Genomic DNA, 27,442 nt, shown 5'->3' with positions numbered 1-27,442 from the left:
TAAAAGAACTTTAAACGTTGATATATATAACTTTTGAAATTAAAAATAATTATTAATTAAAAAAAATTAAGAATAAAATTGAAAATAGTTTTTAAGAAGAAATCTTAAAAAAACGGTAACAAAATTGACGAAATTGTAAACGTTTATATATATACATATACAATTTTAAGATTGAAAACAAAGTGTTACTAATGAAAGAAATTAATAATTAAATTAAAAAAATAAAAATTAATTTAAAAAAATTAAAATAATTAAAAAAGAAACTTAAATGGTTATAAAAATTAATAGAATTTTAAACGTATATATGTATTTAATTTATACAATTTAAAATATTCCAAAGATTTGATAATTAAAATGTTAATAATAAAATTTAAAAAATTAAAAATTAAGTTTAAATAGTAATAAAAAATTTAAACGTTGCGTATACAATTTGAAGAATTAAAAAAATATTAATTAAAACACTTAATAATTAAATTTAAAATTTAAAATTTAAAAATTAAAAATAATTCAAACTAAAAGCTTTTAAACAAATCTGTACAACTTTTAAAAGTAAAAAAATATTAATTTAAAAAGTTAATAATCAAATTTAAAAAATTAAAAATAGTTATTAAAAAATACAAAATTTAAAAAAATGTAAATGGCAATAGAAAATTTATAGAATTTGAAACGTTTGTATAGAGGCAAGTGTACTATATCTTAAAAATATTTTACTAAGAAAATTATTCAAACATTTTTTTATAGTTTTAAGTACTTTTATTTTCATACACATAAATAATACACAATACAAAGTACTAGTACCACTATTTACAATGAATATTCGAGGCACAATTAATTGTACGTTTTTTTGTTGTTTTTGTAATGTTATTTGGTTGCACAAAAAGTGTTTTCTTAAGAGTTCAGTGTCAGTGTGTCTTTGCAGCATAAAGTAAATTTTCTACTAAATTTTTTAACAAAAAATACATAAACATTTTCTTACATCTTATAAATACGCTAACAGCATTTTTGTGTTTTTGTTTAATTTTTTTCAAAATTAACTTATATATAAACATGTTTTGCAGCTAATTTTAGACATATGTAGCTGTGATTTCCGTTAGTTTTTACATACACATACTTCCTCCATCAATATAAAATTTTCTTCCTTTGCTTTTTCAACGCTCGCTTACTTTACCTCCTTCGCCTTCTCGGCATCCAAATAGCTACGCATCACGCAATCACCCAGCCCCAGCTTGTCCATAATCTCCAGTATATCCTCACAGAATTTCGCCTTTGCCGCTGCCTCTTCATCCTCGCAATCCTCTCGACTCTTCGAAAGACGCGCTATTACTTGCAATTTAGCATCGATTACAACATAATTGCTGTCCGGTATGAAGCCGGAGCTTTTGTCTCTCAAATACAGCACCACCGATTTGAGTGACTTCGAGTTGAATTTCGAACTAATCGCGCCTGAAGCGAAGTCTTGTGCCTTTATCATTTGCGCATGCGTCGATTTTTGTTTGCAAACCAAGCAGTTCCAGTTGGGATGCGGCAGACCGGTGGTCTCGGGTACGGCAAGACCTGTACAGTTCGTATCGCGACAGTAGAGTGCGGAAATGAAGGCGCCTTTTTCCTTTGTTGAGGAGAAGGTGAAAAGAGAGTTTGAGGATATGATTACTATTTGAAGAAAATGTGAAAATTTCTGTAAAAATCTACGCACAGAACTCACACGCACTCAAATAGGTTACTCATATCAAGCGTAAATTGCAAAATGCGTTCAGCCTGCTTTGTTTAACTTCGGGAAATATTTATTTCCAAGAAACAAGAATGAAAATCTGACATAGAAATATAAATTCTATTTTAGTAAAATTTTCAAAGTATACATATATATATCTGCATTTCCTCAGCACAAGAGAAAATTATAAAAATACATCCGCTTTACTATAACCCATAAATATTAAAGTTAATGCTTAGTCTGCTTAGGCTTTTGCTGCCTGAAGATATACTCATATTTATACTATAATACATATATCCCCTCTTCAATTTTTCATGTTGTTCTTTCTTGAACGGATATTCTGCCATCTGTATTTGAACTCATAACTATACATAAATAGAAGAAAAATTTAAAAAATAATTGCTTCCATAATAAACAAAAACAATTTATAGGAATTTTTAATATAACCTATGCCAACCAAAGCACATAACTTAACCTTCGCCTCTGATTCGATATTATTTAAAGCTTCCTGTCTATTCTTCAAAGTGAAAAAAAGAAATGCTGCGAAGCGATACAAAAAAATTAAAAATAATTTAAGAGAGCAGAATAATTAAAAGAACACTATTGCATCATTATTCTTATATTTTATTTAAAAAAGTTACTTGAAATTTATCTGTATTTAACAGCATTTTAGTTGTGTATATAACATAGGAATAGAAAGGTCGGCTTTAATCGAAATTCCAAAAAATATACCATACTTAAGGCATCTCAAGTTCACTTCACTGGATTCAAGATTCAAAATCAGTAAGAGTTAGAAGGATAAAATCATAGCCTGACTTCTACAGTTTTCTTATTGTAAAAATACCTTGAGTTAAAAATTCATTAAAAAAATTATATTTGGAGATGGTGTTGACACCGCGAAATTCTATCTAGTTTTCTTTTTACCATATGTATACAAAATCAAGCAAAAGCAATAATGATCCTACAAGAACCTCCTTAAACCTTCATATAATGCATAATATCATATTGATAAAACATTTTTTTCTCCTAAAAGGACAATTAAAAAGCTCTGGACGCTAGAAGAGTTAGATGATAGAAAATTAAATTGATATGATTTTTAGTTAGCCCTAACCTTCAAAAGACGTGTGTATAAATTCGACAACATTTTAAGTGAAGCCACTTTTGTTATTGTAAAAAAATGGACGCCCAAAGAAGCTGTTACCGACGAAAACGTCAGAAAACTCACAAGATAAGTTTGAATGACTGTAAAGTGAAGTTGTTCATGATAGCAGGCACTCTAAAGATATCAACTGAATGTGTTCAACGTGCACAGTGGGTGCCGCGCCAGCTCACTTTAGACCAAAAGCAAAACGATTTGATGATTCGTAGCAGTGTTTGAAGATGTTCAAGCTTAATAAAACAGACTTTTGCATCGATATGTGACAAGGCTTGAAACAAGGCTCCAAAATTTCACTATGAAGTCTGACTGCTAGTCATCCGAGTGGACTGAACATGATGAACCGGTCCTAAGGATGGGTGTTATGGGATGTGCATGGAATAATTTTTATTGACTAAAAGGACCATCAACAGCGTCTATTACATAGCACTGTGGGACCGTCTGAAGGACGATATCGCCGAAAAGCGGCCACAATTAAAGAAAAGGTAGTGCTATCTCACACAGACAACGGACCGTGTCACAAATGAGTAACAGCGATGGCAAAAATCTATGAATATCGAAATTCTTCCACATCTACCGTATTCTTCAGATCTGACCCACAGCGCTAATTTTCAGATTCCATACCTGAAAAATATGGGAAGCAATTTTCGTAAAATGAAAAGATGATTGCCGAAACTGAGTCCTATTTTAAAGCAAAGGACAAATCATAATGCAGAAATAGTATCGAATATTTGAAGGATCACTGTAATCATTGAAAGTAACTATATTAAATTGAAAAAAAAAGGAATTTTGCCAAAAAAACACATTTTTTATTTTTTATTTACATTTGCTCAGGTAAATCGGGGATTAAACTATTAACGATCAATTTTATGGATAAACACATTTCGATTAATATTTTGAGTATGAAGCGTATCAATGCTAGAGACATCTCTAAAGGCTTGCATCCTTGGCAAAAACTACATATAGTAGAGATGCTTGAGAATGTGGCTCAGAAGGGTATATTTTGAAGACTATAGTAAATATTTGTAATATGTAAAATTGTTGTTTTTTCAGTACGGATTAATCAGATCATATGATATTGGATTTGTGGTTGCCGTGTGCTGTAGATCCCTCTAAATTAGGTGCACTCAATAATCGGTCAGAGAAGTAAAATTGGATACAATGCTTTTGAAAAATGAAAAGATCGCGAAATATAATCTAACTCGGACGTCGAACAGATCACTCTCAAAAGGTCCAACAAATTTAGATTTAAATACTGTCTGAAGAATAATGATATACTTGTATTTTAATAATAAGTCTGTAAGACTAAAACTTCTTAACGGTCTGTTACGCGCATCAAGTCGACCACCAAGTAACGGTTGCAGAAGGATATTCTTTTACAAAGAATAAAGTATTTTATCGAATATTACAAATGTTATGAAATGACGGAACTTTACTAGTAAATCGCTTGTGAAAACTTAAATTGCCGATATCTCAAATTAATGGTGATTTTATTTAACGAATAGAGCGGGGGGCAGTCTTGAGAATATTCCAAATAAATAAATATAATACAATAAACATTATAAAGTTAAAATTATCCTATCTGCTGAGAAGAGATCAATTTTAAACTTTCGATATTGGCCAGAAAGCTGGTTCGCACCTAACTGCGTTAGTACGCACAAATACACCGAAACGATATCTAGTATTAAGGTAAATCCAGGATACATATGACAAACACCGCTTAAAACCTTAAACTTAAGGAGGAAAAAATTAAATTTAAGGAGGAAAATGTTTAGTTTTTAACATAGCAAGTGAGATAAAAATCAGTTACTTATGCATTATTACCTACCGATAGTCCAAACCAATGTAGAAACAAGAAACCATAATACTGGGAATTTTTAAGTTGCTTATACATTTCAGCAAAATGATTTCGGATAGAAACAAAAGAAAAACATGAAAAATTTATGCTATATCAGTACTACACTCAATTAGTTCCGCAATAAATTATCTTTCACTTAACGTACTTCTAACGAACTAGAAAATATGCCTTCTTGTAATTAGCCGAAAACTGTTCATGATTCTAGAAACAACGAAATAAACAAATGTTTTATGTTTCCTATTTAGATTTCAAAGCAATTCTCTCGTCACTGGAATTCCACAGAATTTGCCAACGAAATAATGAAAGAGATCTTCCGGGCAGCCGCCACTTAGTACTACTTAGCGAACGCCGATTGACTGCGTGTGGCCCAAGTTCAAGAACAACAACATTAGGTCGAAAATGATCGCACAACACGTCAGTCAATTTGACATGTATACGTCCAACAAGACGCCCCACAGCAGCCACTTGCTCGATTGTGTTTTTGTTTTGGCCGCCTTTTCCACACAATTAAATATTTTGTTTTCAGAAGAACATTCGGTATTTTTTTATTTCTATTTGAATTTTGCTTTTCACTTCGACCATACACACATTTAACGTACCGCTCGCTCAAGTTCTGAGCGTTTATTTTTATAAGAAAATATGATTGCTAATTAAATTAGCACCTTATTGCCGCAAGGCAGGCGAAAGCAAAAACGAAAATAAATAAGAAAATTTGTAGAATATACTAGTCTAACAATTTTCCTCCACTAAGCAGTCGTAGAAAAATAGTATGGCAAGTATTTATGTGTGTGGCTATTATTTATTGGAATTTCCTCAGAAAATCATATTTTGATCGAACTTCTTTGGCGTTGATTTCTTCAAATTTTGCACCCGACCAAGTGATTTTCCTGATAAAATAGAGTTTTTTAAAAAATGTTGCCCTCATAAATACTTACGAGATCAGTCCGATAAGTTCTTAACTCTAAGGTTTTTTATTTCAAATGGGATTGAGACGGTTGGATTCCAGCTTTTTAAAAGTAAATGGCCCAGTAAAATCACAAAGTGCTTAAAAACCTTTATGGTGACCTTTCTCCTTGTTAACTATCATGAAAAATTGGTTCAACGAGATATAAAATGGTTGGACGATATTTTTTGTTAAAAAAATGCCATGAAAACGGCTACCCCGAGGGCAAAGCAATAATAGCGAACTCGTTTAGATTGTAAGACCGTTACACAACAAAGGCCAAGAGACAGTAAAAATAGGGGACTTCAATCGGTCGACGATAAGGACTAACCTATCGGTCAAAAACATGTTGAGGACCATTTTGGGGGATTCACAAGGTATGATCTACGTAAACTACTTGGAGAAGGACAAAACTGTCACAGACCTACTACCATGCCGAAGTATGGGAGTTATTTTACCCCGACCAGGCTTACTTTGCAGGTAAATAAGTTGGAGCATGGCATGGAGGTAAGTGTTTCGGAATAAAAGGAGCCTTTGGGAGAATTTATCATCATTTACAATTTTTGTCGATATATTTTCTGGCTCAAGGACTTATCGGACTACCATCGTGTATATAAGTATGTATATTTTCTAATAAATATTTTTTTCTTTTCTGCCAATCGTAATATCCACCAATTTGTTATGCCACATACTTTCGCACGCATCGCAGACTCTCCAAGGCGCACTAATAATTTATTTAAATGCTACAACAATACTTTAGGCATTTTTGAACAGAACGAATCGTTTTGTATTCAAAATATATACCTATTTAAATGCCTTCGCCTAAATCGTTAAAAGTCTAAGTGACTGCTAAAAATCTAAATAAATTTATTTTATAGTCAACGGCTTAATCGCAGGGCGTTTTCGAAGCATCCCCTTGGAAAATAATATTTCAAAACAAATATTGAAAAAGTTACGCGTATATAATTTCAGAAATAGTCAATACATGTAAGTATATAGATAGCACATATTTTAAAAATATTTAAGCGAATTTATTTATTTTTGAGCGCCTTAGCGCGCTATTTTTGTCACATATTTCATGATTAGCGATTTATTTATGAATATATTTACGTTTTTGTTGTTAATTAGTAGACTATTTCTATAAATTGTTGTCATTAATTTTTGAAAAAAAGATTTGAACTGCGAGTAGTAATTCTCATTATTTTTTTGGAATTTGAGGTGAATTCTTAAGTAAATGGCGGCGTAGGATCTTTGAATATTCAAATCAACTAAATAGTATAAAATATTTGCCCATTGGCAAGAAAGAGTCATTAAGAACTCAGACATGGTCAAGGCTGAAAGTGGCAGCCTGCTCAGTTAAGGAATGCCTAGTATCTTAATTAACTGTATCTGCTTTTTATTAAATCTTATGTAAAGTATATAGGAGCCAGCTGCAACCGCTGAGGTTCGCCGATGAGCCCGAAAGCAAACTCACTTCTGTCACATTATCACCGAGCTAGATACCAGTCTATTATACTCTATACTTTATCCTTTTGCCTTTTGCTGTTTGATTTGGCGAACGCTGAGCGACCTCCAGTACATCTGCTATCCAATGTCAGTTAAGCCTGAAGTGATTCGCATGAGATCTGAGGTAAAATGAAAGCGTGCCACCAATTAAAAGGATTCTCAGCAAACACTGTCCCATAGAAAGATATTCATACAGTGAGTTACTGACGAAGTTGTTTTGTAGGAGAAGAGATAGAAGAATAATTTGAGTAATTCATTCTTGATTATTAGACCATCTTGGACCTAATACCTAGAACTATTCGGGCGTAACTATCACCTCAGCAAATTTGCGATGGGTTTAAGATGCTTTGTGGGGGCTTTAACTTTATCTTTAACAGTTTCTTATACCACAGAAAACTTCTCTGCTTTCCATGAAAATGTTGCACAGGTGTTTTGTCGACTCTATTTCAGCACAAAATCAAATATTTGAGTGCCACAAAGCTTTCAGTGAAGTCATCCAAAACTTGTGCCAGCGAGTCGTCTATCTACCGCTGTTAATAACAACAAAAAGTTAAAGAAACAGTTCTTGAAAATTGTCGTGTTGCATACAGAGAGATAGAAGCGGATCTCAGCATCTCAAATTGATCAACTAGACTCATATCAAAAAACTTGAATATTTTGCAAAAAGGACGTCAACGTAGCCGCATCATTATTGATGACAAGACGGGTCTTGGGAATCTGACGCCGAAACTGTCCAATAAACTAACGAGTGGCACTCTACAAATGAGTCGAAATCGAAGAAAAATAAAAATTGCTGAAGGCTTTTAAGGCGCTGAAGGGCATCCCAGTCGAGGCTTATAAGAAATGTGTTGAAAATTAGAATAATCAGCAAGCTTGTATTGACTCAGGGGCTTATTTCGAAGGTAAAAGTAAAGACTTGTATTGAAATATAATTTTATTTTGGTCAGTCCGGGTTAGATTTGATTTAAAATAGGAACGAGTAGAAAATCCTTTATCTTCTTGTATTAAGCAACAGGTTAAATTTGCCGAGCTTTGGCCAATCTCCAAAACATCTGTGACAGCAATTTCATTTAGGCATGAGGTTAATGGAAATAAGGGCCATAGTTGTAAAGGTCCTATATCTGGATCTGATATGGAGATATATTTCTACTACTCCAAACATTCTTCCCTTTGAATTTGTTTAGAAGAAGGGTATATAGACTTTTGGCTATTTTACTTTTGCAAGAGTAAAGGGAAAGCGACTTCGATCTAATACTTTCAATTGTCGCGGCGCGTAAGTTGAGGCGAAATCTATCACGTCAACAGATTTGTGATGGACTCAAGACTTCAATTTATTTGAAAACTATTTCTACTGTTTAGAATCCGACATCAGTAAACTCAGAGTTTCTGAAACATCGTAACGAGGAAAGTTAAGAATAACACACAACTTTAAACTCGAGTTTTTGGCGGTACGGGTAATAAAATTCGAAATATAACCAAAATATAATTAACATATAATTTATTAGAGCTGATTGGCTAAAATGAATTATGTTAAAGAAATTTAAAGAAGAAATTTTCTAAAAGACCACATTATTAAAATTAAAAGCCATTCTACAGAAAACTATTTCGAGAAACACCATCTAAAAAATGTACTAAAACTTCCACGAATATTGTCACACTTATTAATTTTTGTCAATTAAAAATCCTATTCACTATTGATTTCGCCACATTTGGTACAATTTTGAACAAAAAAAATCTTTTAGAGAAACACTTTCAGAAATTTTTAAATTACCCAACGTAGGCAATAACGAAACACATTTTCAAGCATTTAAGTTTCTTTCAAATAACACAACAACACAGAGCACTTTCTCTGCAATTTTTATCACACAAGCACACTTACTGTTGGATCGGAGCAACGCGGACACTTGCAGGTGAAACCTTTCTTCATTTTCAAAAACAAATGACGTGCAAGATTGCCCGTAAACAATTTCGTATATGTGGTGGTGATCTCAGTGCCTTCCGGTATATCCACCGAAGCGTGCACCACCATATTTCTGGTCTTCTCCTCGAACGTGTAATATGAATTGGGAATGCAATCGTGATTCATGACAGCGAATAATGGGAATAAAGCGCGATAAAGAAACTCTGCATTATCATTAGAACGATCGGCGGTCTCATCGAAACCATTCGTACGCAATACCGCAACGGTACGATTCATAATCTCGATCACTTTTTTGTCGGTGGGAAATTCGTTGAAACCCTTAGCGGCATTACGCACTTCAGTGCGATGATTATTGTCCAAATTTGCTTGCAAACAATAGATGAGATCACGTTGATCCTTGGTCAGATTGATGGCACGTCCGACGCACAGCAAACGTATAAGCAGCGAGTTGGCCACATCCGGTTCGCAAGGTTTCCACGATTTGAAGAGGGTGCAATCGGCTTTGTGTTGTTGCTTTTTGCCACACAGCGAGCAGATGGGCAAACCACAACCCTGGCGACACATGAATTTCGTATCCGGCAACATTTTAAAGCAATTCGAACACGAGTTGAGTGTATCCTCAGCGCGCGCAGAAGGACCGATCAGCAGCGGACTGTCGCGAAAGATCACTTCGCCACGTTTGATGTTGCGTGTGGCGAAAATACCGCGTCCAGCTATTTTCGAAACACCTATCTCCCAAGCAGGATCGGTGTCCTTGAAGGGCGCCAAATGGAGTGTGATTAACTCTGCGGTGCGCTTCGGACAAATCATAATTGTCGTGTGTTATTAAAAAAAAATTATTAAACTGAGAATCCGCAAAATCGTTAGTGGGTGTACACAAGCAAAGAGTTGCAATTAAACTTAATTTTTTATTTCAGTAAAAATTATTTTAAATTTCAAATTAAATAATCCTTTGTCAATGCACTTGTTTCACTTGTCTTGTTTTTTGTTGTTTTCTTATTTAATTTTTATTTTTGCACACGTCTACCGTTAAATCAAGCATGAGAGCTTTCACTTAGCAGATTTTTTAATATTTCGCGCTGCGTAGCCGTTGGCAAACTGTCGCCGTTTTCCAGTTTACAACGCTTTTATTCGAAAATCACAGAATTTTTCAAATAACTGTGTGAAATATGCTTGATCTCAAAATAAATGACGACGCGATCGCCGAGATTCAACCACTACCGCGCCCGATCATGAGCGCTATGCATATACTCACAGAGAGTGAGCGTGAATATGTGAGTGAAATTAACGAAATCTTTACAATTTCTTAATTTGAATTTAATTCGATTCAAATTGAGTGCTCGATGCCGTGTAGACCATTGAAAGTGTCTACAAATAGTGTTGGTATTCTTGCGGTTTTAGTTAATTAAGTACTCGGGGAGCGAATAAATTTGGACGTTCATTGAATTCTATGATTTCGGTTGTGATTTAAAACTATTGAAGTTTACTTACATAGACGAAGTTTATGAAACATGATTTTATAACTTGCCTAACCTTCAGAATACAAACAACGTAGTGATGGTACCATAAATGAAGACGATAGAGTAACTCCAAGAAAATTTTGTATATAACTTCCATCAGTACCGGGATGTAGAGCAGGTCGCCTCAGAATTGATGCGTCTTGAGTAAGGCGCCCTTCACGGCCATACTGACATCGGCTTTAACGATTTCGATTTCGGTTTGAACCCTGGGCTGGTTGTTGCGACTTTCTGCCCTCTGAGTATGTTCGGGTGACACTCTGCTGAAGTGGCTGGTGGGCTAAAGTCGTCTAAGGTCTCCGTCTGTTTAAAACAATGAACTGAACTCAGACTATGTTCCCCCGTCATCATTTACTTTGAGTGAATCGTGTTGGTTGAGTAGATTCTTTCTCTGCGCTGGTCGGCTATGCAAAGAGTCAAAGTTGGGACAATTAAAAACGACTACCTTTCAGGGAACGTAGTATAGCGCCACTGTATGGGGATCTATTTAGCTATGAGTTTTTCACATAAATCTAAAAAGAAGAAGACGGTATCGAGAAGTAAATGGAAGTCAGAACCGACACCTATGTAGATCTATATCTGGGAGCAAAGAACCAGGAGTGGCTAATAGATGCAGTCTTTATCTCAGGCTCATATAGGCTAGTCACACTAGGGAAGGAAAAGACGGAACAAGACGGAAGAAAACTACTGACCTCTTACAAGGAAGCGAAACACACCGGATAGAAAACAGAAGTCGAACCGATTTTTGGCAGCCAAAATGATGAAGTGCTACGGTAACAGTAAGGCAGAGCTGGAACAGTTCAGCATGCCAGTACGCTAGAGTTGACTAGAGGTTTCTGAGTGTAAGAAATGAGTATACCACCCTTCTCTTCCCTTGAAGAATAGAAAATAGTAGGTGCGGTCATTTTCGTGAAGGGAAACCTAGGCCGCCTTCAAGGTGTGAAAGTGCCGATGCAGAGTTGGCTAACCAAACTTATAACTCTCTACAAAGAGAAAGTCTTTCTAATAGAAGATGTGTGGAAATGGTCCAAGTTGGATCTACTGTACCCTCGAGATGGGTCTGACCCTGAACTGAGGAACCTTAGCAAACCGACCAAGCGCTGATACTCCTCCATATGGAGTCCAGGGATCATCTCAAGGATTCCAAGGGGTAAGGTAAGTAATGGCTAAAAATCCTCCTAATTGATGCCAGGAAAGATGGCCTTCAACCATTGGCCATTTGTACGGTGGAGGAGAAGAAAGGAAATGTAGACCATGGAGGTAGACATGGTTAGATTTTCTAATTAACGCTAATTGCAAAGAAATGTAACTGCCTGCGGGTACTCGGTTCGGCAATCTCGTTTTGCCAACATTAGACCAGATTAGACATCAATTTTTCACTCTCATTGCACTGACAGCTCCCACAATGCAACAGCGGGACACTCGACCACTCAATGAGCTGGCAGCAACCCAAAAGAACACAGCCACGACAGCGTAGGCGCACACTGACCGCAGGTAAGAAGGTGCACCAAATTATAATGCTGAAGATGATGATGATGCTGCAAGACGTCGTTGGTTTAGCGCACTGCTAGCACCTTCTATAAAACTGCAGACGCTCAGAGGGGATGTGGATTTCTCTACAACGACGATACTTGGCGATATTGCACTTCGGGTGTTGAGCCAAAACAGAAACAAAAACAAAATGATCCCACTCATTTGCTTGCTTGGCTGCCCTGTGGAATTATGAATTTATCGCTGGCGGATCAGCCAAACGCGCATGAAATTATGATGCTCACACAATGTTGGCGAAATATTCGTGAGGCGCTCGACTGTAGGATTACTTTGACGCTATAATAAATACTTTCTTTTCTTTTTTTCTTTCGGTGGTAATGTAATAATTATAAGTACTTAATATTATTGTAGAAAAGTATTCTTAACAAGTTGCCTACATCTATATATTATACGCGTATATTTATACACAAATATATTTGTTGTCTTTTTTTGTCACGAGCATTTTGACGTAAATAATTCTAGCTGCAGAAATTCGTAATTCTTGCATATTTTTCCGCTGATTCAGCGCTGTTAATACTGTTTCTTGTATTCCCAATATTTTTCTTGTTTTTATCGTAGCCGCCTACCTTTTACTGTTGTTGTTGTTAATATCACGTTTTCGTTTGCAATAACACTGTTGGCTTTTATAAAAATTTTGAATATCATATTATTTTTTTTTCTCAAACATTTCCTGGTTGTTTTTATTTCAAGAATCAAAATATTTTCGTTCGTCATATTCATCTAAATATTCGTTCAATAATATTTATGCGCATTTCGAAATCGAAAATTGTCAATTAAATTCTTATATCAATTAAAATTTGCACTTGCATTCCACCGCAACAAAACAAATTAAATATTGCGAAAAAATCATTAATAAAATCATTTAAAAATTCGTGCAAAAATTATTGCAAATTTGAAAATTTGTTTTCGTTTTTTTTCGACGAGGCATTTGCTATGCAAATATTGATTATTGTTGTTGTTTTACTTTTGTTTTTGGTTTTGCTTCGGCGACTTGCTGCTGGCGCTACCTGCCGCGCTGCACGTCTTCGCTTGAGGCGCGCCCAGCAGTCGGTGGTCGTCGTGCGCTTGCATATAGCTTAGTGGGTGGAATGTTTGTTTGTTGTTGTTATTCTAATATAGTAGTATGCATGTAAAATTAATTTAAATATTTGTTGGCGTAGTCTCGCCATGCTTGGAATTATTGGTGTTGCGCAAAATTAATTGCTACTGTCATGCGTGTGCGCAAGAGTTTATACGCGATAATTGTCGAAGAAAACTAAGAAAGAGCTTAGTGTAAAATTTTGCGAAGAGCCCGTTACAGAATATTCTTTATGCCAAAGATGGCTAGCCAATAGTTAAAATTTGGAGAAGGTTTGCCGCAACAACAAATTTATTATATCCTTATGCGATGAACAAGTTATACTTGTATGCTTCAGGTAAGCCTATAAACTTCCGATCTTAAATACATCATAAATACATAAATATAAGTACATGTATGTATATAAAAAATGGAACATATTTTTTGGATAGAATTTGATTTTATTATTCAATATAGTTACCTAGCTTTTTTTAACCATTTTTGAAATACACTTTTTCTTAGCCTAAAAATAAGCCTCTGTGATTACCTCTTCTTCGGTTTCTTTCCAGCGAGCATTCTCTTGTCACTGGTGGTCAGGTTTGTAGAATATGGTGGATGCAGAAGCAATTCGAAGCTCAATTCATGGATTTTTGTCATCGTTTTCACTGACTTATGATACGGTGCATTGTCTTTGAGGAAGCAATGCATTGTCTTTTTCTTCAAATGCGGCCATTTTTCGGCGACTTCCCCCTTCATACGGTTCATTAACGTTATAGTCGATGCTGATGGTCCTTCCTTTCTGAAGGTAGTATAAAAATTATGCGCATCCCGTAATACAAACATCATAACCTTGCCAGCCAACTGTTGTGTTTTCTACGTCTTGGATCGGATTCATCGTGTGCAGTCCACTTGGATGACTGTCGATTGGATTTGGAGTGAAATGATGGAGCTATGTATGTTACAGCCGTTGTCACATTTTGAACATCTTCTAACAATGCTGTGATGAGCTCGCGCGTCATCCACTTTGCACAAAGCTTTCTCTTACTCAAATATTTGCCCCCTTACGGTCACAAAAAATTATTTTGTGGAGTTTTTTGATGTATTTGTCGGTAACGGTCTCTTTGGGCTTTCGGACGTCGTTTTCGTGTATCGTTTATTATTAAGCCAAACTTCGGCTTCAACAGTATCTTTTTTTTAACCCAAAACTCTGCTTTATTAACAGAAAAAACTCCTTTTTATGCTTTTTTCTTCAGACTAACTCTAGTTGATTCAGTCAAAATGCTAAAGAGTATCCTGAAATGAACGCAAGATTTGAAATAAATAAAAAGTTTTACCAAAATGTCTTCCGCTGAATGTAAATAGTTAGCCGCTTACGTTTTTGGATTTAGTTGTACATACAGGGAAGAAAATCCGCCACGAGTGTACTTTGGGGCGTGCCCGCACCGACTCGATTCGGTAGAGGGCATTCCTAGCTAACGAACGAGCGGCTGGTCAGTTGTCTCCGAGCTCATGGAGACTCAGGACAAACATTTTCGTGCGACGTGCAGGCAAGAAGTGGTGTGTTTTGGTGGCACCAGACTTTTTTGGAGGGCCGGGAAGAGGTCGCTGTTGAAGACTTTGCTGGGAGACTTGCAATTTCGACAAACACCGACATTGTGACTCGTGTACGCAAAGTTTTGAACTCAGACCATCGACTAGGTATTCGTTTAATTGCCCAGATGTTAAATTTATGAAACTCTGTGGTTCATGACATTGGGACGGAGCACTTGAACAAAAAGTGCTCACTGATGACCAGAAATTGCGGCGAGTGGAAGGAACGTGACCCCCAATTTTTGAATAATGTAATCACAGATCCACCCTGACTTTTTTGTTTCCTTGCCTGAAAAGGCCGATGAAAGGCAAAAATTGTGCATTGGGTATCCAAACAGCATGCACCTCGGCCCTCAAGGTTATGCCTTCCGTGAGGTTTCAATGCTTAGAAAGCACGCTGGCAGCGCTGCATCGACGCAAAAAGAGCCTACTTTGAAAGTTTTTAAAAAACTGTAACGATTGCTTCAATAATTTTTTTTTTAAACCGAGTAATTTCTATTACGTTCCAGACTAATCCAGTATGTCTCCGAAGTTTGTTCTAAGGGTCATGAAAGCTAGATATGTATTTGAAGATGTCCGAACAAGGGCACGTCGAAATCCTCTTCTCCTTCAATTATATCCCTGAAAACTTGGATCACTGTGTCGCAGAGACCACTCTGGGGGACATATTCTCTGCTGACATACCGACGAGAGTGGACGAGGGAGATGTGGATGAGAACAAGTCGCTGAAGAAGAGACGCTGTTAGATTTTTAATGGATGGGTCGTAGCTACATATGTACGAAGGTTAGAGGGTGAGTTTTCTGTAAGAAACAGCGATACTAGCTCTGAGCTGGCTTACTGAGCGTAAAAAAGGCGGTCAAGTATTGCCAGTCCTCACTCACTGTACCGTTTGAGTGCACAGCGGAATTGCTTACAAGTGCAAAGACGATGAGCAGATGTGGAATCCTTGTCCCGCTCATATCAGAATGAAGAATGTAGAGTAGAAAACAGGAGATCTCCTGATCTACTTGTCTTGAACAAAGTTCATCTTGCAGCAATCGTACGAGTTCTTACTGGACACTGTCTAAGCCTAAGAATCTTGGCAGACGTAAGTTATCAAACTTATATGGCGGATCTTGGCACTTTCTCCTCCATTGTCTAGCCTTTGTAGAACTGAGGCCGAAACTTCTCAGTAGTCTAACCTTCAGCAAAAAGAAGACCTATCCGAAACTGGCTTTAGTCGCCTCAATAAATTTGCGATAAGCTGTAAGGGCTTTGTCGATTTGAAAGGTTCTTATTGTTCAATTAATAGGAGTTTTTGGTACCGCAAGGGACCGCCGTTGTAAGCTGTGCAGAAAGGATTCCTATTAGGATTAACCTATAAACGTATCCTAACCGTTTCCGTATATTATAAAGTTTCGAGTGTCTGCAATTTTTTCATAAATAGTCTTCTTATTATCATAACACGAGTATCTTTGATTATTAAAAAAACTGTAAAGAGAACATATATTAAACATAATAATGTAAACAAGCAGTTACGCGTTGGAATATATGTCATATGACGCTTACTAATGCGACAAGTAAATGAAGTGTGATATAGTTGTATACACACAGTTGCCGCTGGCACCATTTTCCATCGCGCCGGCACACTTCACTATAAGTATAACTTCCGCACAAGCGATGCACTTATGTAGAACCAGCCGCCAGCGTCACGCCGCAGTGAATGCCTGCCACGCTTGCCACATTGCTGGTGCTCCTGGCAAAGGCTGCATGCTGTTGCCACAAATGCCTGTCACGCGGCATGCAATCAAGTCAGCGTGAACATTTTTATTAATCGAGCGTGATTTATTAGCAATTATATGTGTATACAAACATGGGGGCTCGCGATTATTGCGGCGCAGACAAATTTGCAGTGCGAAATTCCAAAAAGTGAACACGCCGCAACAAAACAAAAAAACAAACAAGCGAAACAACAAAGAACAAGTCATTAAAATTAATGCACAAGAATTGCAGGCCATGCATAAATTACCAGCAAAGCACATACAACAACAAAACCAAAAGCAAAACAAAAACAAATATGAAAGCAAAAAATAATGTGGCCAAGAGGCCACACGAAATAATGCTGGCAAGTGGTGCCTCCATGCGCCACTCGGCCTGCGGCCTATGGCGCTCATTTCTAACGGCTCGCTTGCTGGCGCTTGCTTTCGCCTCGACAATATTGCCTGCGCGTATATGTGTGCGCTGTATTTGTTTATTTTGTATTTTGTGCGCGTTTACTTTTCTTGGCTGAGCGAAATGTTTGCCCGCAATGAATGACACGCGGCGGAAGCTGCAGCAATTAATGGCCGTTGTTGTTGCCAATGTGCGGAAGTTGATACTGTAAGCGCCGAAAACGCTTGAAGGCGAACGCGTGAGAAGAAATTTAGTATTTTCGCGCGATTTTTCCAAATTCAAGTGACACTTAACACACTTACGCTCGCCTGCAGCTGCTAATTTGTGTCACTGTTAGGCGACAGCCACTTAACATACGTTGCGTATACGCACTGTGTGCTCCGCCCGCAGTATTTAAACACCCACGCAACGTCAATCTTTGTTTTCGGCTGCTGTCTGGCATAGAGCTCAGCGCGTTTATTTGTTTAGCCGTTGCTTAGTCGGTGTAAACAAATGTTGCCGACGTGTCATTCGCTTGTGATTTGTGTGCACATTAACACCGGCACACACACACAGACACAACTACATCTGGCTGTGTGTACTTTCAGTAGATTTTCACTTATCACTTCACTTAGCGATCACTAATGAACGCGATTGTTGTTGTTAACGTTGATTTGTTTACATGCCAATCAAAATGTTTCGTTGATCACACTTCTTCTTCTGCTTTTGCGCTTTTCCAGCTAAGTAAGCGAAAATTTTGAATTCATAGCGCCATCATGAAACGCTTTCGAGGCTGGCAGTGATTTTTGAATGAAATTTTTCGATTTGATACAAAGTATTGCATTAAGTGGTTAAAAGTTTGTTGAACCCGTGAGCAAATGAACGCGTTGCACATGTGTCGTTTGCAAGCAAGAATAAATTTGTACAGAAAAAACTAAAATAGGTGAATTTGTTCAGTATTTTTATGATATTCAATCAAGATTACATATTCATGATATACTTGTGGTATATTTAGATATATTCCGGTTTTCGGAATTTAATTTTGAAAATTTTATTAAATTGGGGATTTTGTGATTATTAATTGAATTTTTGGGGGGTTTCAGCCTCTTCCATGCCATTGCTGTTTTCTTAAGATTTTGAATACCATTATGAGCAAATAATAGTAAGATTTTGTTCATAATTTTAAAGTTCTTACTTTATTCCTCAACATCTATATCATACCCCTCAAAATAATCGCCTTTGGCCCTAATACACTGGCGCCATCGTTTTTTTCTCGAAACATTTGTTAAATTCAATTACCGGAATGGTCTTCAATGCTCGTAGCGATTCACATTTAATGTCTTCAATTGATTCAAAAGGGTTGCCTCGAAACGGTCGTTTGAGTTTGTTGAATATCCAGAAGTCACACGGAGCTTAATTAGACGAATACGGTGATTGCGGAATGATATTGGCTGAAAATTTCCCGAAAACCTAAAGAGGAGTTGATGCAATTTGCGACGATGCAATATCGTAGCCCAAAAACTAGGAGTTGTCAGCCCATAATTCCGGCCGCTTTTTACGAATAGCTTCGAGTAAACGACGGATAACACTCAAATAGTATTTCTTGCTGACAGTTTGGACGGTTGGAAGAAATTCGAAGAAAATTTTCAATATAACTCGGATTTTCACCTACTTTGTTGTGGTTTTTTTGGCTTCGGCTCACCTTTGCGACGATTTTAAACCAATTGATCGTCTATTTTCGCGTCGTAAGTATTGAATCAAGACTGATCGCCAGTAATAACACGTTTCATGACGTCCTGGCAGTGCCGGATTAGCCACAAAGCAAAAGTAGCAAATGCTACGGGCCCCGCGAATCGGGGAGCCCCGCGTTCCTACTGACCGTAATTAAAAAAATATCAATTTAAATGGATCGTAAAGTATCCTTGCTTGCTTTAATCGCAAAGCGTTTAGGCTACTCTTCAGTTCCACCTGAAAATCTAAAACTCCATTTCGTCACGTTAAATCGTAAAAATAAGTAGGCATTTTACGAACTTTTTTACTTTAATGTTCTATTGTTTAATTATAAATATTATAATCGATATATATAGTATCTATACTAGGTACATTTCTACCCTTCAAGCGTCCAGATTTTTATTTTTTAATTAAATAAATATTTTCATAAAATAAAAAGTAAATAATTATCGAATATCACTAGATTTTTTATGCTTCATGGCGTCAAAAGAAAATAAGTATAATTATTAAATTTTTACAATATTTTTATTGAAAATAATTGTTTAGCCCTTTTCTTGTGAGCTTCCATATTATAAAAAAAATCATTATTTTATATCATAAAACACAGTAATTAAAATGTTTTATCTAGTTATTTCTTTTTCCAAGCGGACGCTGACCTCTTAACAGCGGAAAAATTTTTAGTTCAGCCCAGCCTATACATTTTTTTCCGCTTCTACCTATTGATGGGGTCGTCTTACGAACGCACTTAAAGATTCTTCTTCAAAAATTCCGATCTTGAAACGGTTATCGGACAATAGGTGCCCAGTCCAATGCGATCCACTTTTTCAGATATTGAGGCAAGAGCCAAAGATCTGACCTACGTGAAGAATACCAGCAACAGACATCACGACGAATCAAACGAAATACTAAGTACAACCATTTCAGCGGCTCTACTACACTCGACGACTTTGTTGAAAATCAAACACCTGGACAACGTTTCGAATTTGAGGTGTTTATTGTCATTATTGATAACGTACTGTCTTCTTTAGATAAACGTATGAAAGCATATTATAAAATTACTATTGTTTTTCGACATTTCGACAGCTAGAATCTCTTACAACAGAAGAGATTTTGGAAAAATCCTATAGTATGGTCAGAGCTTACGAAGATGATTTGGAGAACAGCCTAGGCGGCGAATTAGTGCAGTTCGCAGAGCTGCTGAAACAGATGTGGCTACTGTTATTGACAGCAAGAAACAGGAGCCTCAAGAACAGCAATTTTATAAACTTTTATTGAATAATTCTTTAGAATCGTGTCTCCCAAACTTAAAAATTGCTTTGCGAATATACTTACCTCTCGTGATCACTAACTGCAGTGGCGAACGTTCTTTTTCAACATTAAAACGTATTAAAAATGAATTAAGGAACACGATAGTCAAAGAACGTCTTAATCACATCACTTTGTTGAATATAGAGCATGACTAAATTTGCACATAATAAATCCAGAAAACCTTATTTGTAACAATTTTGTTTTATTTAATACCCTAAACTTGAGAACCTATAGCAAACCAAAGGCCCCTTGACAGAATTTGCTACATGCCCTGCTTAATCCGTCACTGCACCCTGGTAGTCAGGAAACTTAATTTCACAGACGATAACGCAACGCTGTTTTTCGAAAAAAATTTGATCCTTCAAAATAGTTTTCACTAATCCTTCCAATATTTCTACGATGCCAGTAAGATGTTGGATTGTTAATCGTCGATTCTCAAGCACCAGTTCCTTTATTTTCTTGACGTGTTGCTTATTAGTTGATGTTAATGGCCATCCTATACATGGTTTTCGACGCTCTTTGCATTATTTTGACCAATCAAAAACACTTGCTAGCGACTAACAATTATCACCGAAGGCCTTTTCCAACATTGTGAATATTTCGCTACCAGAAATTTGATTCCGCACACAAATTTTAAAGGAATATCTTCGTTTAATAATATCGCTCGTCGTAAAAATCACCGAATGCACTTAAAAATTCCATTCTAGTCTCAGTGTTTCAAAAACGTCGTTGGTTTCGTATAGGCAATACCTTAAAGATTTATAACACATTCCCAAAAATCACTCTTTTCGTAGTCGATTGAAACAAAATTGACGAAGTTATGAGTATTTTAATACATGTCTGAACGTTTTACCACACTCAAAGCAGTTCCTTATAACATCGAAACTGTTTTGAGCACCGATCCTTTAGAAATTTTGTACACTATTACTATATATAATTCATAAGGCCACGCGGAAAAGTTTTTTTTTTATTTATTAATATTTTGCAATAACAAATGAACCGATTTAAAAAAAAAAATCAGTTTTGTCCCAATAAGTGAAAAATTTAATTTCGAAAAACCTCACAGCGTTAGCTGGTCAAAACATTTATGTAGGTTAAAAATTAATGTAAAGGTAACTATTGAATTAGTCATTTTCTTAATCGAAATTATTTCGGTGAGTTTCTTCACAGATCTCTTAATGCTTGATATAAAGGTAGAGGGAGGTAAAGGATGAGGAATGCGTTGGCTGTGGTACTAGTAATATTTTGTCTTTGGCCAAACAAGCAACAATGCGTGATCAGGGCTGTTATCATGGTGTAAAGACCAATTTTGTTCTAGCACAAATCCGGGCATTTCTGGCAGATTGCTTCGGACAAATTGCGTAGTATACGTACTCGTAAGTAATATTTTTTATTGACCGTACGACCCTTGATGCATGACAGTCTTGTAATCAAAGAAAGCTGTTAATAGTTATCAAAACCTTCAAATTAGACTTAATTTGAAGCGCTTTTTTCGACCAAGCGCTAGCATCCATTGATATGGTTGAGCTTTGATTTCTACGTCATAACCAAAAAACCATAATTCATCCTTAGTTATAAACCCGTGGAGCAGATCTGGGTGCAATATCTCCTGAGCAATGTCAACGCGCCGCTGTTTTTGGTCGAAAGTGAGCCATTCTATCATAAAAATCGAAAACAAACCCGTACTTTTTGCAGATAGCGGCATCAATGCCGCCGACGGGACCAGAGCGCTTCTTCACAATAAGCTTTTCTACGAAATCCTATACTGTAAAAGAGGAACTAAGACATGAAGAAAAGAGACATTGTCGTGGCACAGACGGCATGAGTCAATCGAAGCAACTAATAGACGGCTACAACTCCAGAAGATTTAAAGATATTATTTTTATTTATTAAATGCAAACATATGCACATATCAAAAGTCAGTTCTGACGAAACTTGTGGCCACTGTGATCTAAGACCTGCGGCACCAATGCCCACATTGTTGAATGCGATACTGTAGCTAGAAGAACACTGATACGTCTAGGAGTCATGCAGCCGGAGCAAAGTCCTTAAAGCATGCTTAATTTACTAAGAGTTTTAGGCATCCATGCATCTGTCTATCTATCGACATTTTGAAAAATTAAAAACTCTTACTTATAAAACTCCTGAACAGTGCAGCAATCTTAAATGGTATTTCACAGGAGGACTTGCAAATTATACACAAAGACTCCTAAGTCTACAAAGACGAATTTGTGCAGAAATTGAGCCATAAGCCCATCGTTTGCGTTAAAAGTACTGTAAATTGTTCAAAAATCAATTGGAATTTGAGCCACAGTTGCACCGGCAAATTATTTTTATTGATTTGGCACGTACTACACTTATTTGGATAAAATCTACAAAATAATACTAAGAAAGGGGACTGTCAAATGACTACCTATGTAAGTTGTCTGATGTGACCCTGTTCGACTTAGTATTGTGGTGGTATGTTATAGCCTCTTCGCACAGGAGTTAGTTGCTCCATTAATCAGCCCTTGCTCAATTAACTGCTTACTAAGATCAAATTAACCGATTTCAAGTCGGTAATGGTTATTATGATGTGCATTGATAAAATAGCAATCACCTGATGAGACTTAGTTATTAGAAAAAATATAAAATGAAGAACACAAGCAAGTAAAGGGTGAGCCATTTCGAGGTTCCCAACTTTTTTAAATAAAAAACACAGAAACTTTAAATGTAATACGGGATGTTTTTATTATTTAAAAATTATCATTTTGCATTTATTTTTTGTCGACTATCTTTTTTAAATGTTGGCCCTGGCTACGTCTCCGATGTTCCATTCATTGAGTCCAATTTTCAATAACTTGTTCGAGCATTTCGACTTGTAACGAGCGAGTGGCACGCGGGATGTTTTGATCCAAAACCTGAGTCGAAACGGGATTCCACATAAGTTTTAGATTTGACATATCCCGACAGGAAAAAGTCGAACGGTTTGGTACTACACGATCTTGATGGCCAATCGACCGGCAAGAAATGTGGAATTATTTGCCCACTAAAGGGTTCTCTCAACAAATCCATTGATTGATGCGATGTGTGAGAAGTGGCACCGTATTGTGGAATCCAAATGTCGCTAAGATCCCGAACTTCAATCTCAAGCATCAAATAGTCCGATTTTCATGGCGCTATAACGGTCACTATTAACGGTTGCGTTCTCACCGCCATCATTTTTGAAGAAATATGGGCCGATAATTCTACCGGCCGGCAAATTTCTTGTTTATATAGTATACCCACAAAGCGAGAAATAGGCCTAATCGCTGAACAAAATTTGAATCTTCTTTGAAGTTTTCAAGAGCCCATAGAGGGAGGCAATGTTACTTCTGAAGGTCGAACGGCTTCATTTTTGCACAAGCTGTATTTTGTCCACTTTCAATTTAAGATTTCGACGTAAAATGCGGCAAGTGGTTTCATGCATCAGTCCGTGTTGCTGCGAACTGCGCCGGATCGAGTTTCCACGGTCTTCATGTACACTCTGAGCTACGGCTGCTATGTTTGCGTGCTGGACGTGGTCTATTTGGTCGAGTATTATCTAATAATGGATGCTGCGTCTCAAAAGGGGTGATGGTGATAGTACGCTCAGTAGGCCGATTATGTTGACCATAAGTTGAGCGGAGCGCGCGAAACACATTCCTTACAGTACGTGAATTTTCGTAATAAAGTTGAACGACTTGTAATGTTTTTCAGGCGTCAGTGTTTCAATGATAAAATGCCAAACAATAAAAAACAAAAATAACATGTCAGCTTGACACGACTCACGCCTGGTGCTTAAAAAAATTGTACTGAAAGAATTACCTCTACTTGGATTACCCGTTAAAAGTGCCGCATTGAGAAAATCAAAAAAGTTCAAATACACCACTGTTCCAATACATAATTTTTCCCACGAAAAAAAGTTTTATGGCAGCAATAATCACCTTTAATTATTACTTAAAAAATATATAGCCCTTTAAATCATTTGCCGTGGCATGTGAAGCCATTAAAGTGCCAACCAATGAACGCAAGTAATAAATAAAATACAAAGTGGCAGCACTGCATGCACGAAAATGCATACATGTCGTACTTAACTGTAAAATCTTGCATGCGCGATCACACGGCGATCGCCAGTGACGTCGGCCGCAGACTTATTTATGCGTTAAAACTTAAGAAAATACTTGAGTCATACATTTCGCCTAAATCAATTTAATTTAGGTGCAATTAAGATCATTAAAATGTATCATTATATTGGAATTGGCAATAATTCGCAACTTATTTTGAATGAAAGTTTAATTTATGCCGCAGAGGATAAACTTGTTATAACTATATGCTGGGGATATAAATATTTGTGGGTATAGGGATGTATGTATATTATAGAGATGGGTAAGATTGCAAGAATTTCAACTAGATTAATGAAATTACGATGCACATATTAAACGGTGTTGTAATTAATTAAATTGGTTGTTGAGTATATGAATTAAATCGTACGGATATATCTGTATGTACTTATATAATAAAATGTAGTTGAGTATTTCTGTGCAATTACATTATTTTATGTTAATTTAAGTCAATTGCACATTTGCTCTCTGCGAGAAAATTCTAATTTTTCCCAAAATGAAATAGCGTCAAATTTTAATGACAGTCCAAGTCACCAGCAAACGCCGAACAACGGACAGCGGCAGCTGCAGTGCGCTTATTTCATTAATTATTCGAGTAAAATTGCAAAAGTAAGACACAACAACCACCAAAAACAACACCAACAGCAATGCACAGTGATTAAATGCAAACATACTTACTTATACACATATATGTATATAATAGCATACTTAGATATTTGTATATACTTTTATATTCATACATAAGTGTTGCTGCGCCTGGCTGATGCTGCGTGCAATGCAAAATTGAATTTACATGCAAAAATTAAAAAAAAAAATAAGCAAAATAAATACTGTTTCCACACAATTTTTGTAAAATGTCAGACATTTAAGAAAACTTATAAATGTCCATTTATCAGTGTTCTTAAAGAGGTGTGAATTCGACTGACAACAGACATGTATGTCCATATATTTGTTTGTTTGTGTAATTGAGCAAGTGGCTAATGTCGCTGTCCAAATTGATTGATGTTTATGAGCATCGTAACATATAGGCATTATTATACACTCAAGATCAAATTTGACTCGGACTGGTCTAGCTAAGTCGTTGTTTAGTCTGTCACGCTGGGTGTACCCCTTAAACTTGCGTAAAAATTGCTATATTGCTATTATTTTATATCTTGTATTTATAAAAGGTAAAGCTTCATTCCCATATGATGATTTGATATTATGAAAAAAACATCAACAACAAGTTTGCTTCAAATTTTGTGTTTCCAATGAAATCACTACCACGGTTATAAAGTTGTAGAAGTCTTTTTGGGAAGTCTACTTTATCACGAACACAAGTATTTGAGTAACACAAAGTGGCCATTTAGTGTGTGGCATTCAGCGAAGATCGTGAAGTCATCAAAGATTTGTCGAGTAGAGTTCCCTAAAGAGATGTTTGAAAACGTAGCTGAAGACCCCACATTCATCACTGCTTATGTGACATAGATAGATAGATAGATAAATAAATGAGGATTGCACCTCTACCTATGGTCCATTGTGCCCTCTCCTAAGTCACAATGACTCAATTATTATTATAAAGGCGATGTGATCACTATTTGGAAACATCGATTCAATGGCCTTTATTCTGCGTCTATAGACTGCTGTACAGTCAATTATAAGGTATTCTGGAGTTTCAGGTGCCATGTGGCAGAATCGACTATTTGTACAAGAAGCTAGGCCCACGTTATACAAGCGCTTCTTGAGCTTGCAATGGCAAGTGTAAAATGCGATAAATTGCCGAAGTTTGCACGTTGGGAGGTTGATTACATATTTAAACCTACTAAAGTTGTAACCAGCCATTAGCAACTTGGCATGCATTGGAGTGGTTGTCAATCCTTCATCCTTGTGGAGCAGCTCTTTTATGGTAGGGTGCTCCGGATGGTATGGTTGCTACGGAGCGAGCGACTCAATTCATTCCAGGCTATACGTTTGTCACCTGTCACCCAAACTAAGTACACTTTGTTGCGATCTAATAGACTGCTCAGCCGTTCTATACACTCCTGCACCAGTAGCGATGTGGTATCGTACGCAGAGATCGCTTTAAGTGCCGCTTAACTGTCACTGAGTATGATTATAGGTTCGCTGCGATAGTTGGAGGTTTATCTCTACGCATCGACTTATAGTAAAGACCCCTGCTTCGAATGTGCTCGGAAAACTTCCCTTGGTATGAAAAATTTATAGTTTCCCTCCGACATTTTCCAGCCGTCGGTATACCACTTGATTGTACTATACCAAAGCAGTAGCAGAGTAACCTTGAACTTCTTAATGAAGCTTACTCTTTTGGTAATGGTGTCCCTTGGGAGAAGAGCCAATGGGATTTCGCCACTTAAGTTCTTCATACGCTGGGATGAGATTACATTCCCTCTGCCAAACCTTTCTGCTGTCATTTTAAACAGTGTGAGTTTGGCTACCTGACTGATTACTAGGTGAAGCGGTGTGAGTTCTACCATGACGTCGAGTGCTACCGTCAGGCATGTGCGCATAGCACGACACGCAGATGCAAACGAGTCATTGCAGCTTCGATAGTTAAAGTCCTAGCAAAGTTTGTAATTCTTTCGAGACCCAAGTCAACGCTCCATACGTGGTAATCGGTCGCACGACCGATGGTGTACAATCACCTGACAATGCTTGGACTGCAGCCTCAAAATTTACCAGCCAGTCAATTGCACACCATTAGTACTTCTGTAGATTTGACCATGCATGGTCAAGTCAACATGATGCTTCCACCGCTGAATGGAATCCAGCGTGAGACTAAAATATTTGATCATATCAGTCATCTCTATATCTCTGCCATGAAAGTTTAGGCTCCTGAGGCCAGGCAGGGATGGACAGTAAACGGGACGATGGTCATCTTCGAGGGATTAATGGGACGTAAGTTTATGAATATGCTTTTGACACTGTCCAACAATCTGGCGTGTGGTGCTCTAAAATTGATACGAAACAGAAAAAACTAAAATTCGCTGAAAGTACTGTAGGTCATCCCAGACGTGGCTTATAATAACTGTATGAATTGCGTTGGCATGCTTGTATTGATTTGGAGCCTATTTTATAGAGGGTAATAAAGATTTGTATTTAAATACCTAAAAATATTGTTTCTTTTGGTCAGTCCAGCTTAAACCTAATCAGAATTATATGACATATAATTATTATATGCAGAGTCTTACTCAGACGTTCCAAATCTTTCTGACAATTTGTTGATTTCATCCCAAGGAACTACGCTAGCTTGGCCGCCAAGAATAAATCTAGCTAACTTTTGAAAACCTGCTCTGATGGAAATCGTATTACAGTCAAGGCATTTATGAAGGAAAATCATTACCCTGTGT

General features: G+C 36.7%; 1 protein-coding gene across 1 annotated transcript; it reads right to left on the bottom strand.

Moving 5' to 3' along the window:
• Positions 1-752: 752 nt before the first annotated feature.
• On the bottom strand, positions 753-10,241 carry LOC120775766 (SET domain-containing protein SmydA-8). Its single transcript, XM_040106099.1, has 2 exons — positions 9,051-10,241; positions 753-1,606 (listed from the first exon to the last, which is right to left on the bottom strand). The coding sequence occupies exons 1-2, from the start codon at positions 9,900-9,902 to the stop codon at positions 1,160-1,162; spliced, it is 1,299 nt and encodes a 432-aa protein (XP_039962033.1). The 5' UTR covers positions 9,903-10,241; the 3' UTR covers positions 753-1,159.
• Between the last annotated feature and the right edge of the window lie 17,201 nt (positions 10,242-27,442).

This window comes from Bactrocera tryoni, chromosome 4 (assembly GCF_016617805.1).
Source record: "Bactrocera tryoni isolate S06 chromosome 4, CSIRO_BtryS06_freeze2, whole genome shotgun sequence".
Lineage (NCBI taxonomy): Eukaryota > Metazoa > Arthropoda > Insecta > Diptera > Tephritidae > Bactrocera > Bactrocera tryoni.
The sequence above is the reverse complement of the archived record's forward strand: the minus strand, read 5'-3'. Positions and strand labels throughout refer to the sequence as shown.

What these genes read in the sequence shown, in the direction of transcription:
- LOC120775766 (XM_040106099.1), bottom strand. Translation starts at nt 9,902, where the DNA reads ATGATTTGTCCGAAGCGCACCGCAGAGTTAATCACACTCCATTTGGCG. An exon ending in CGCGTTGCTCCGATCCAACA is followed by an intron (nt 1,607 to 9,050) that starts GTAAGTGTGCTT and finishes TCCTCAACAAAG; the next exon opens with GAAAAAGGCGCCTTCATTTC.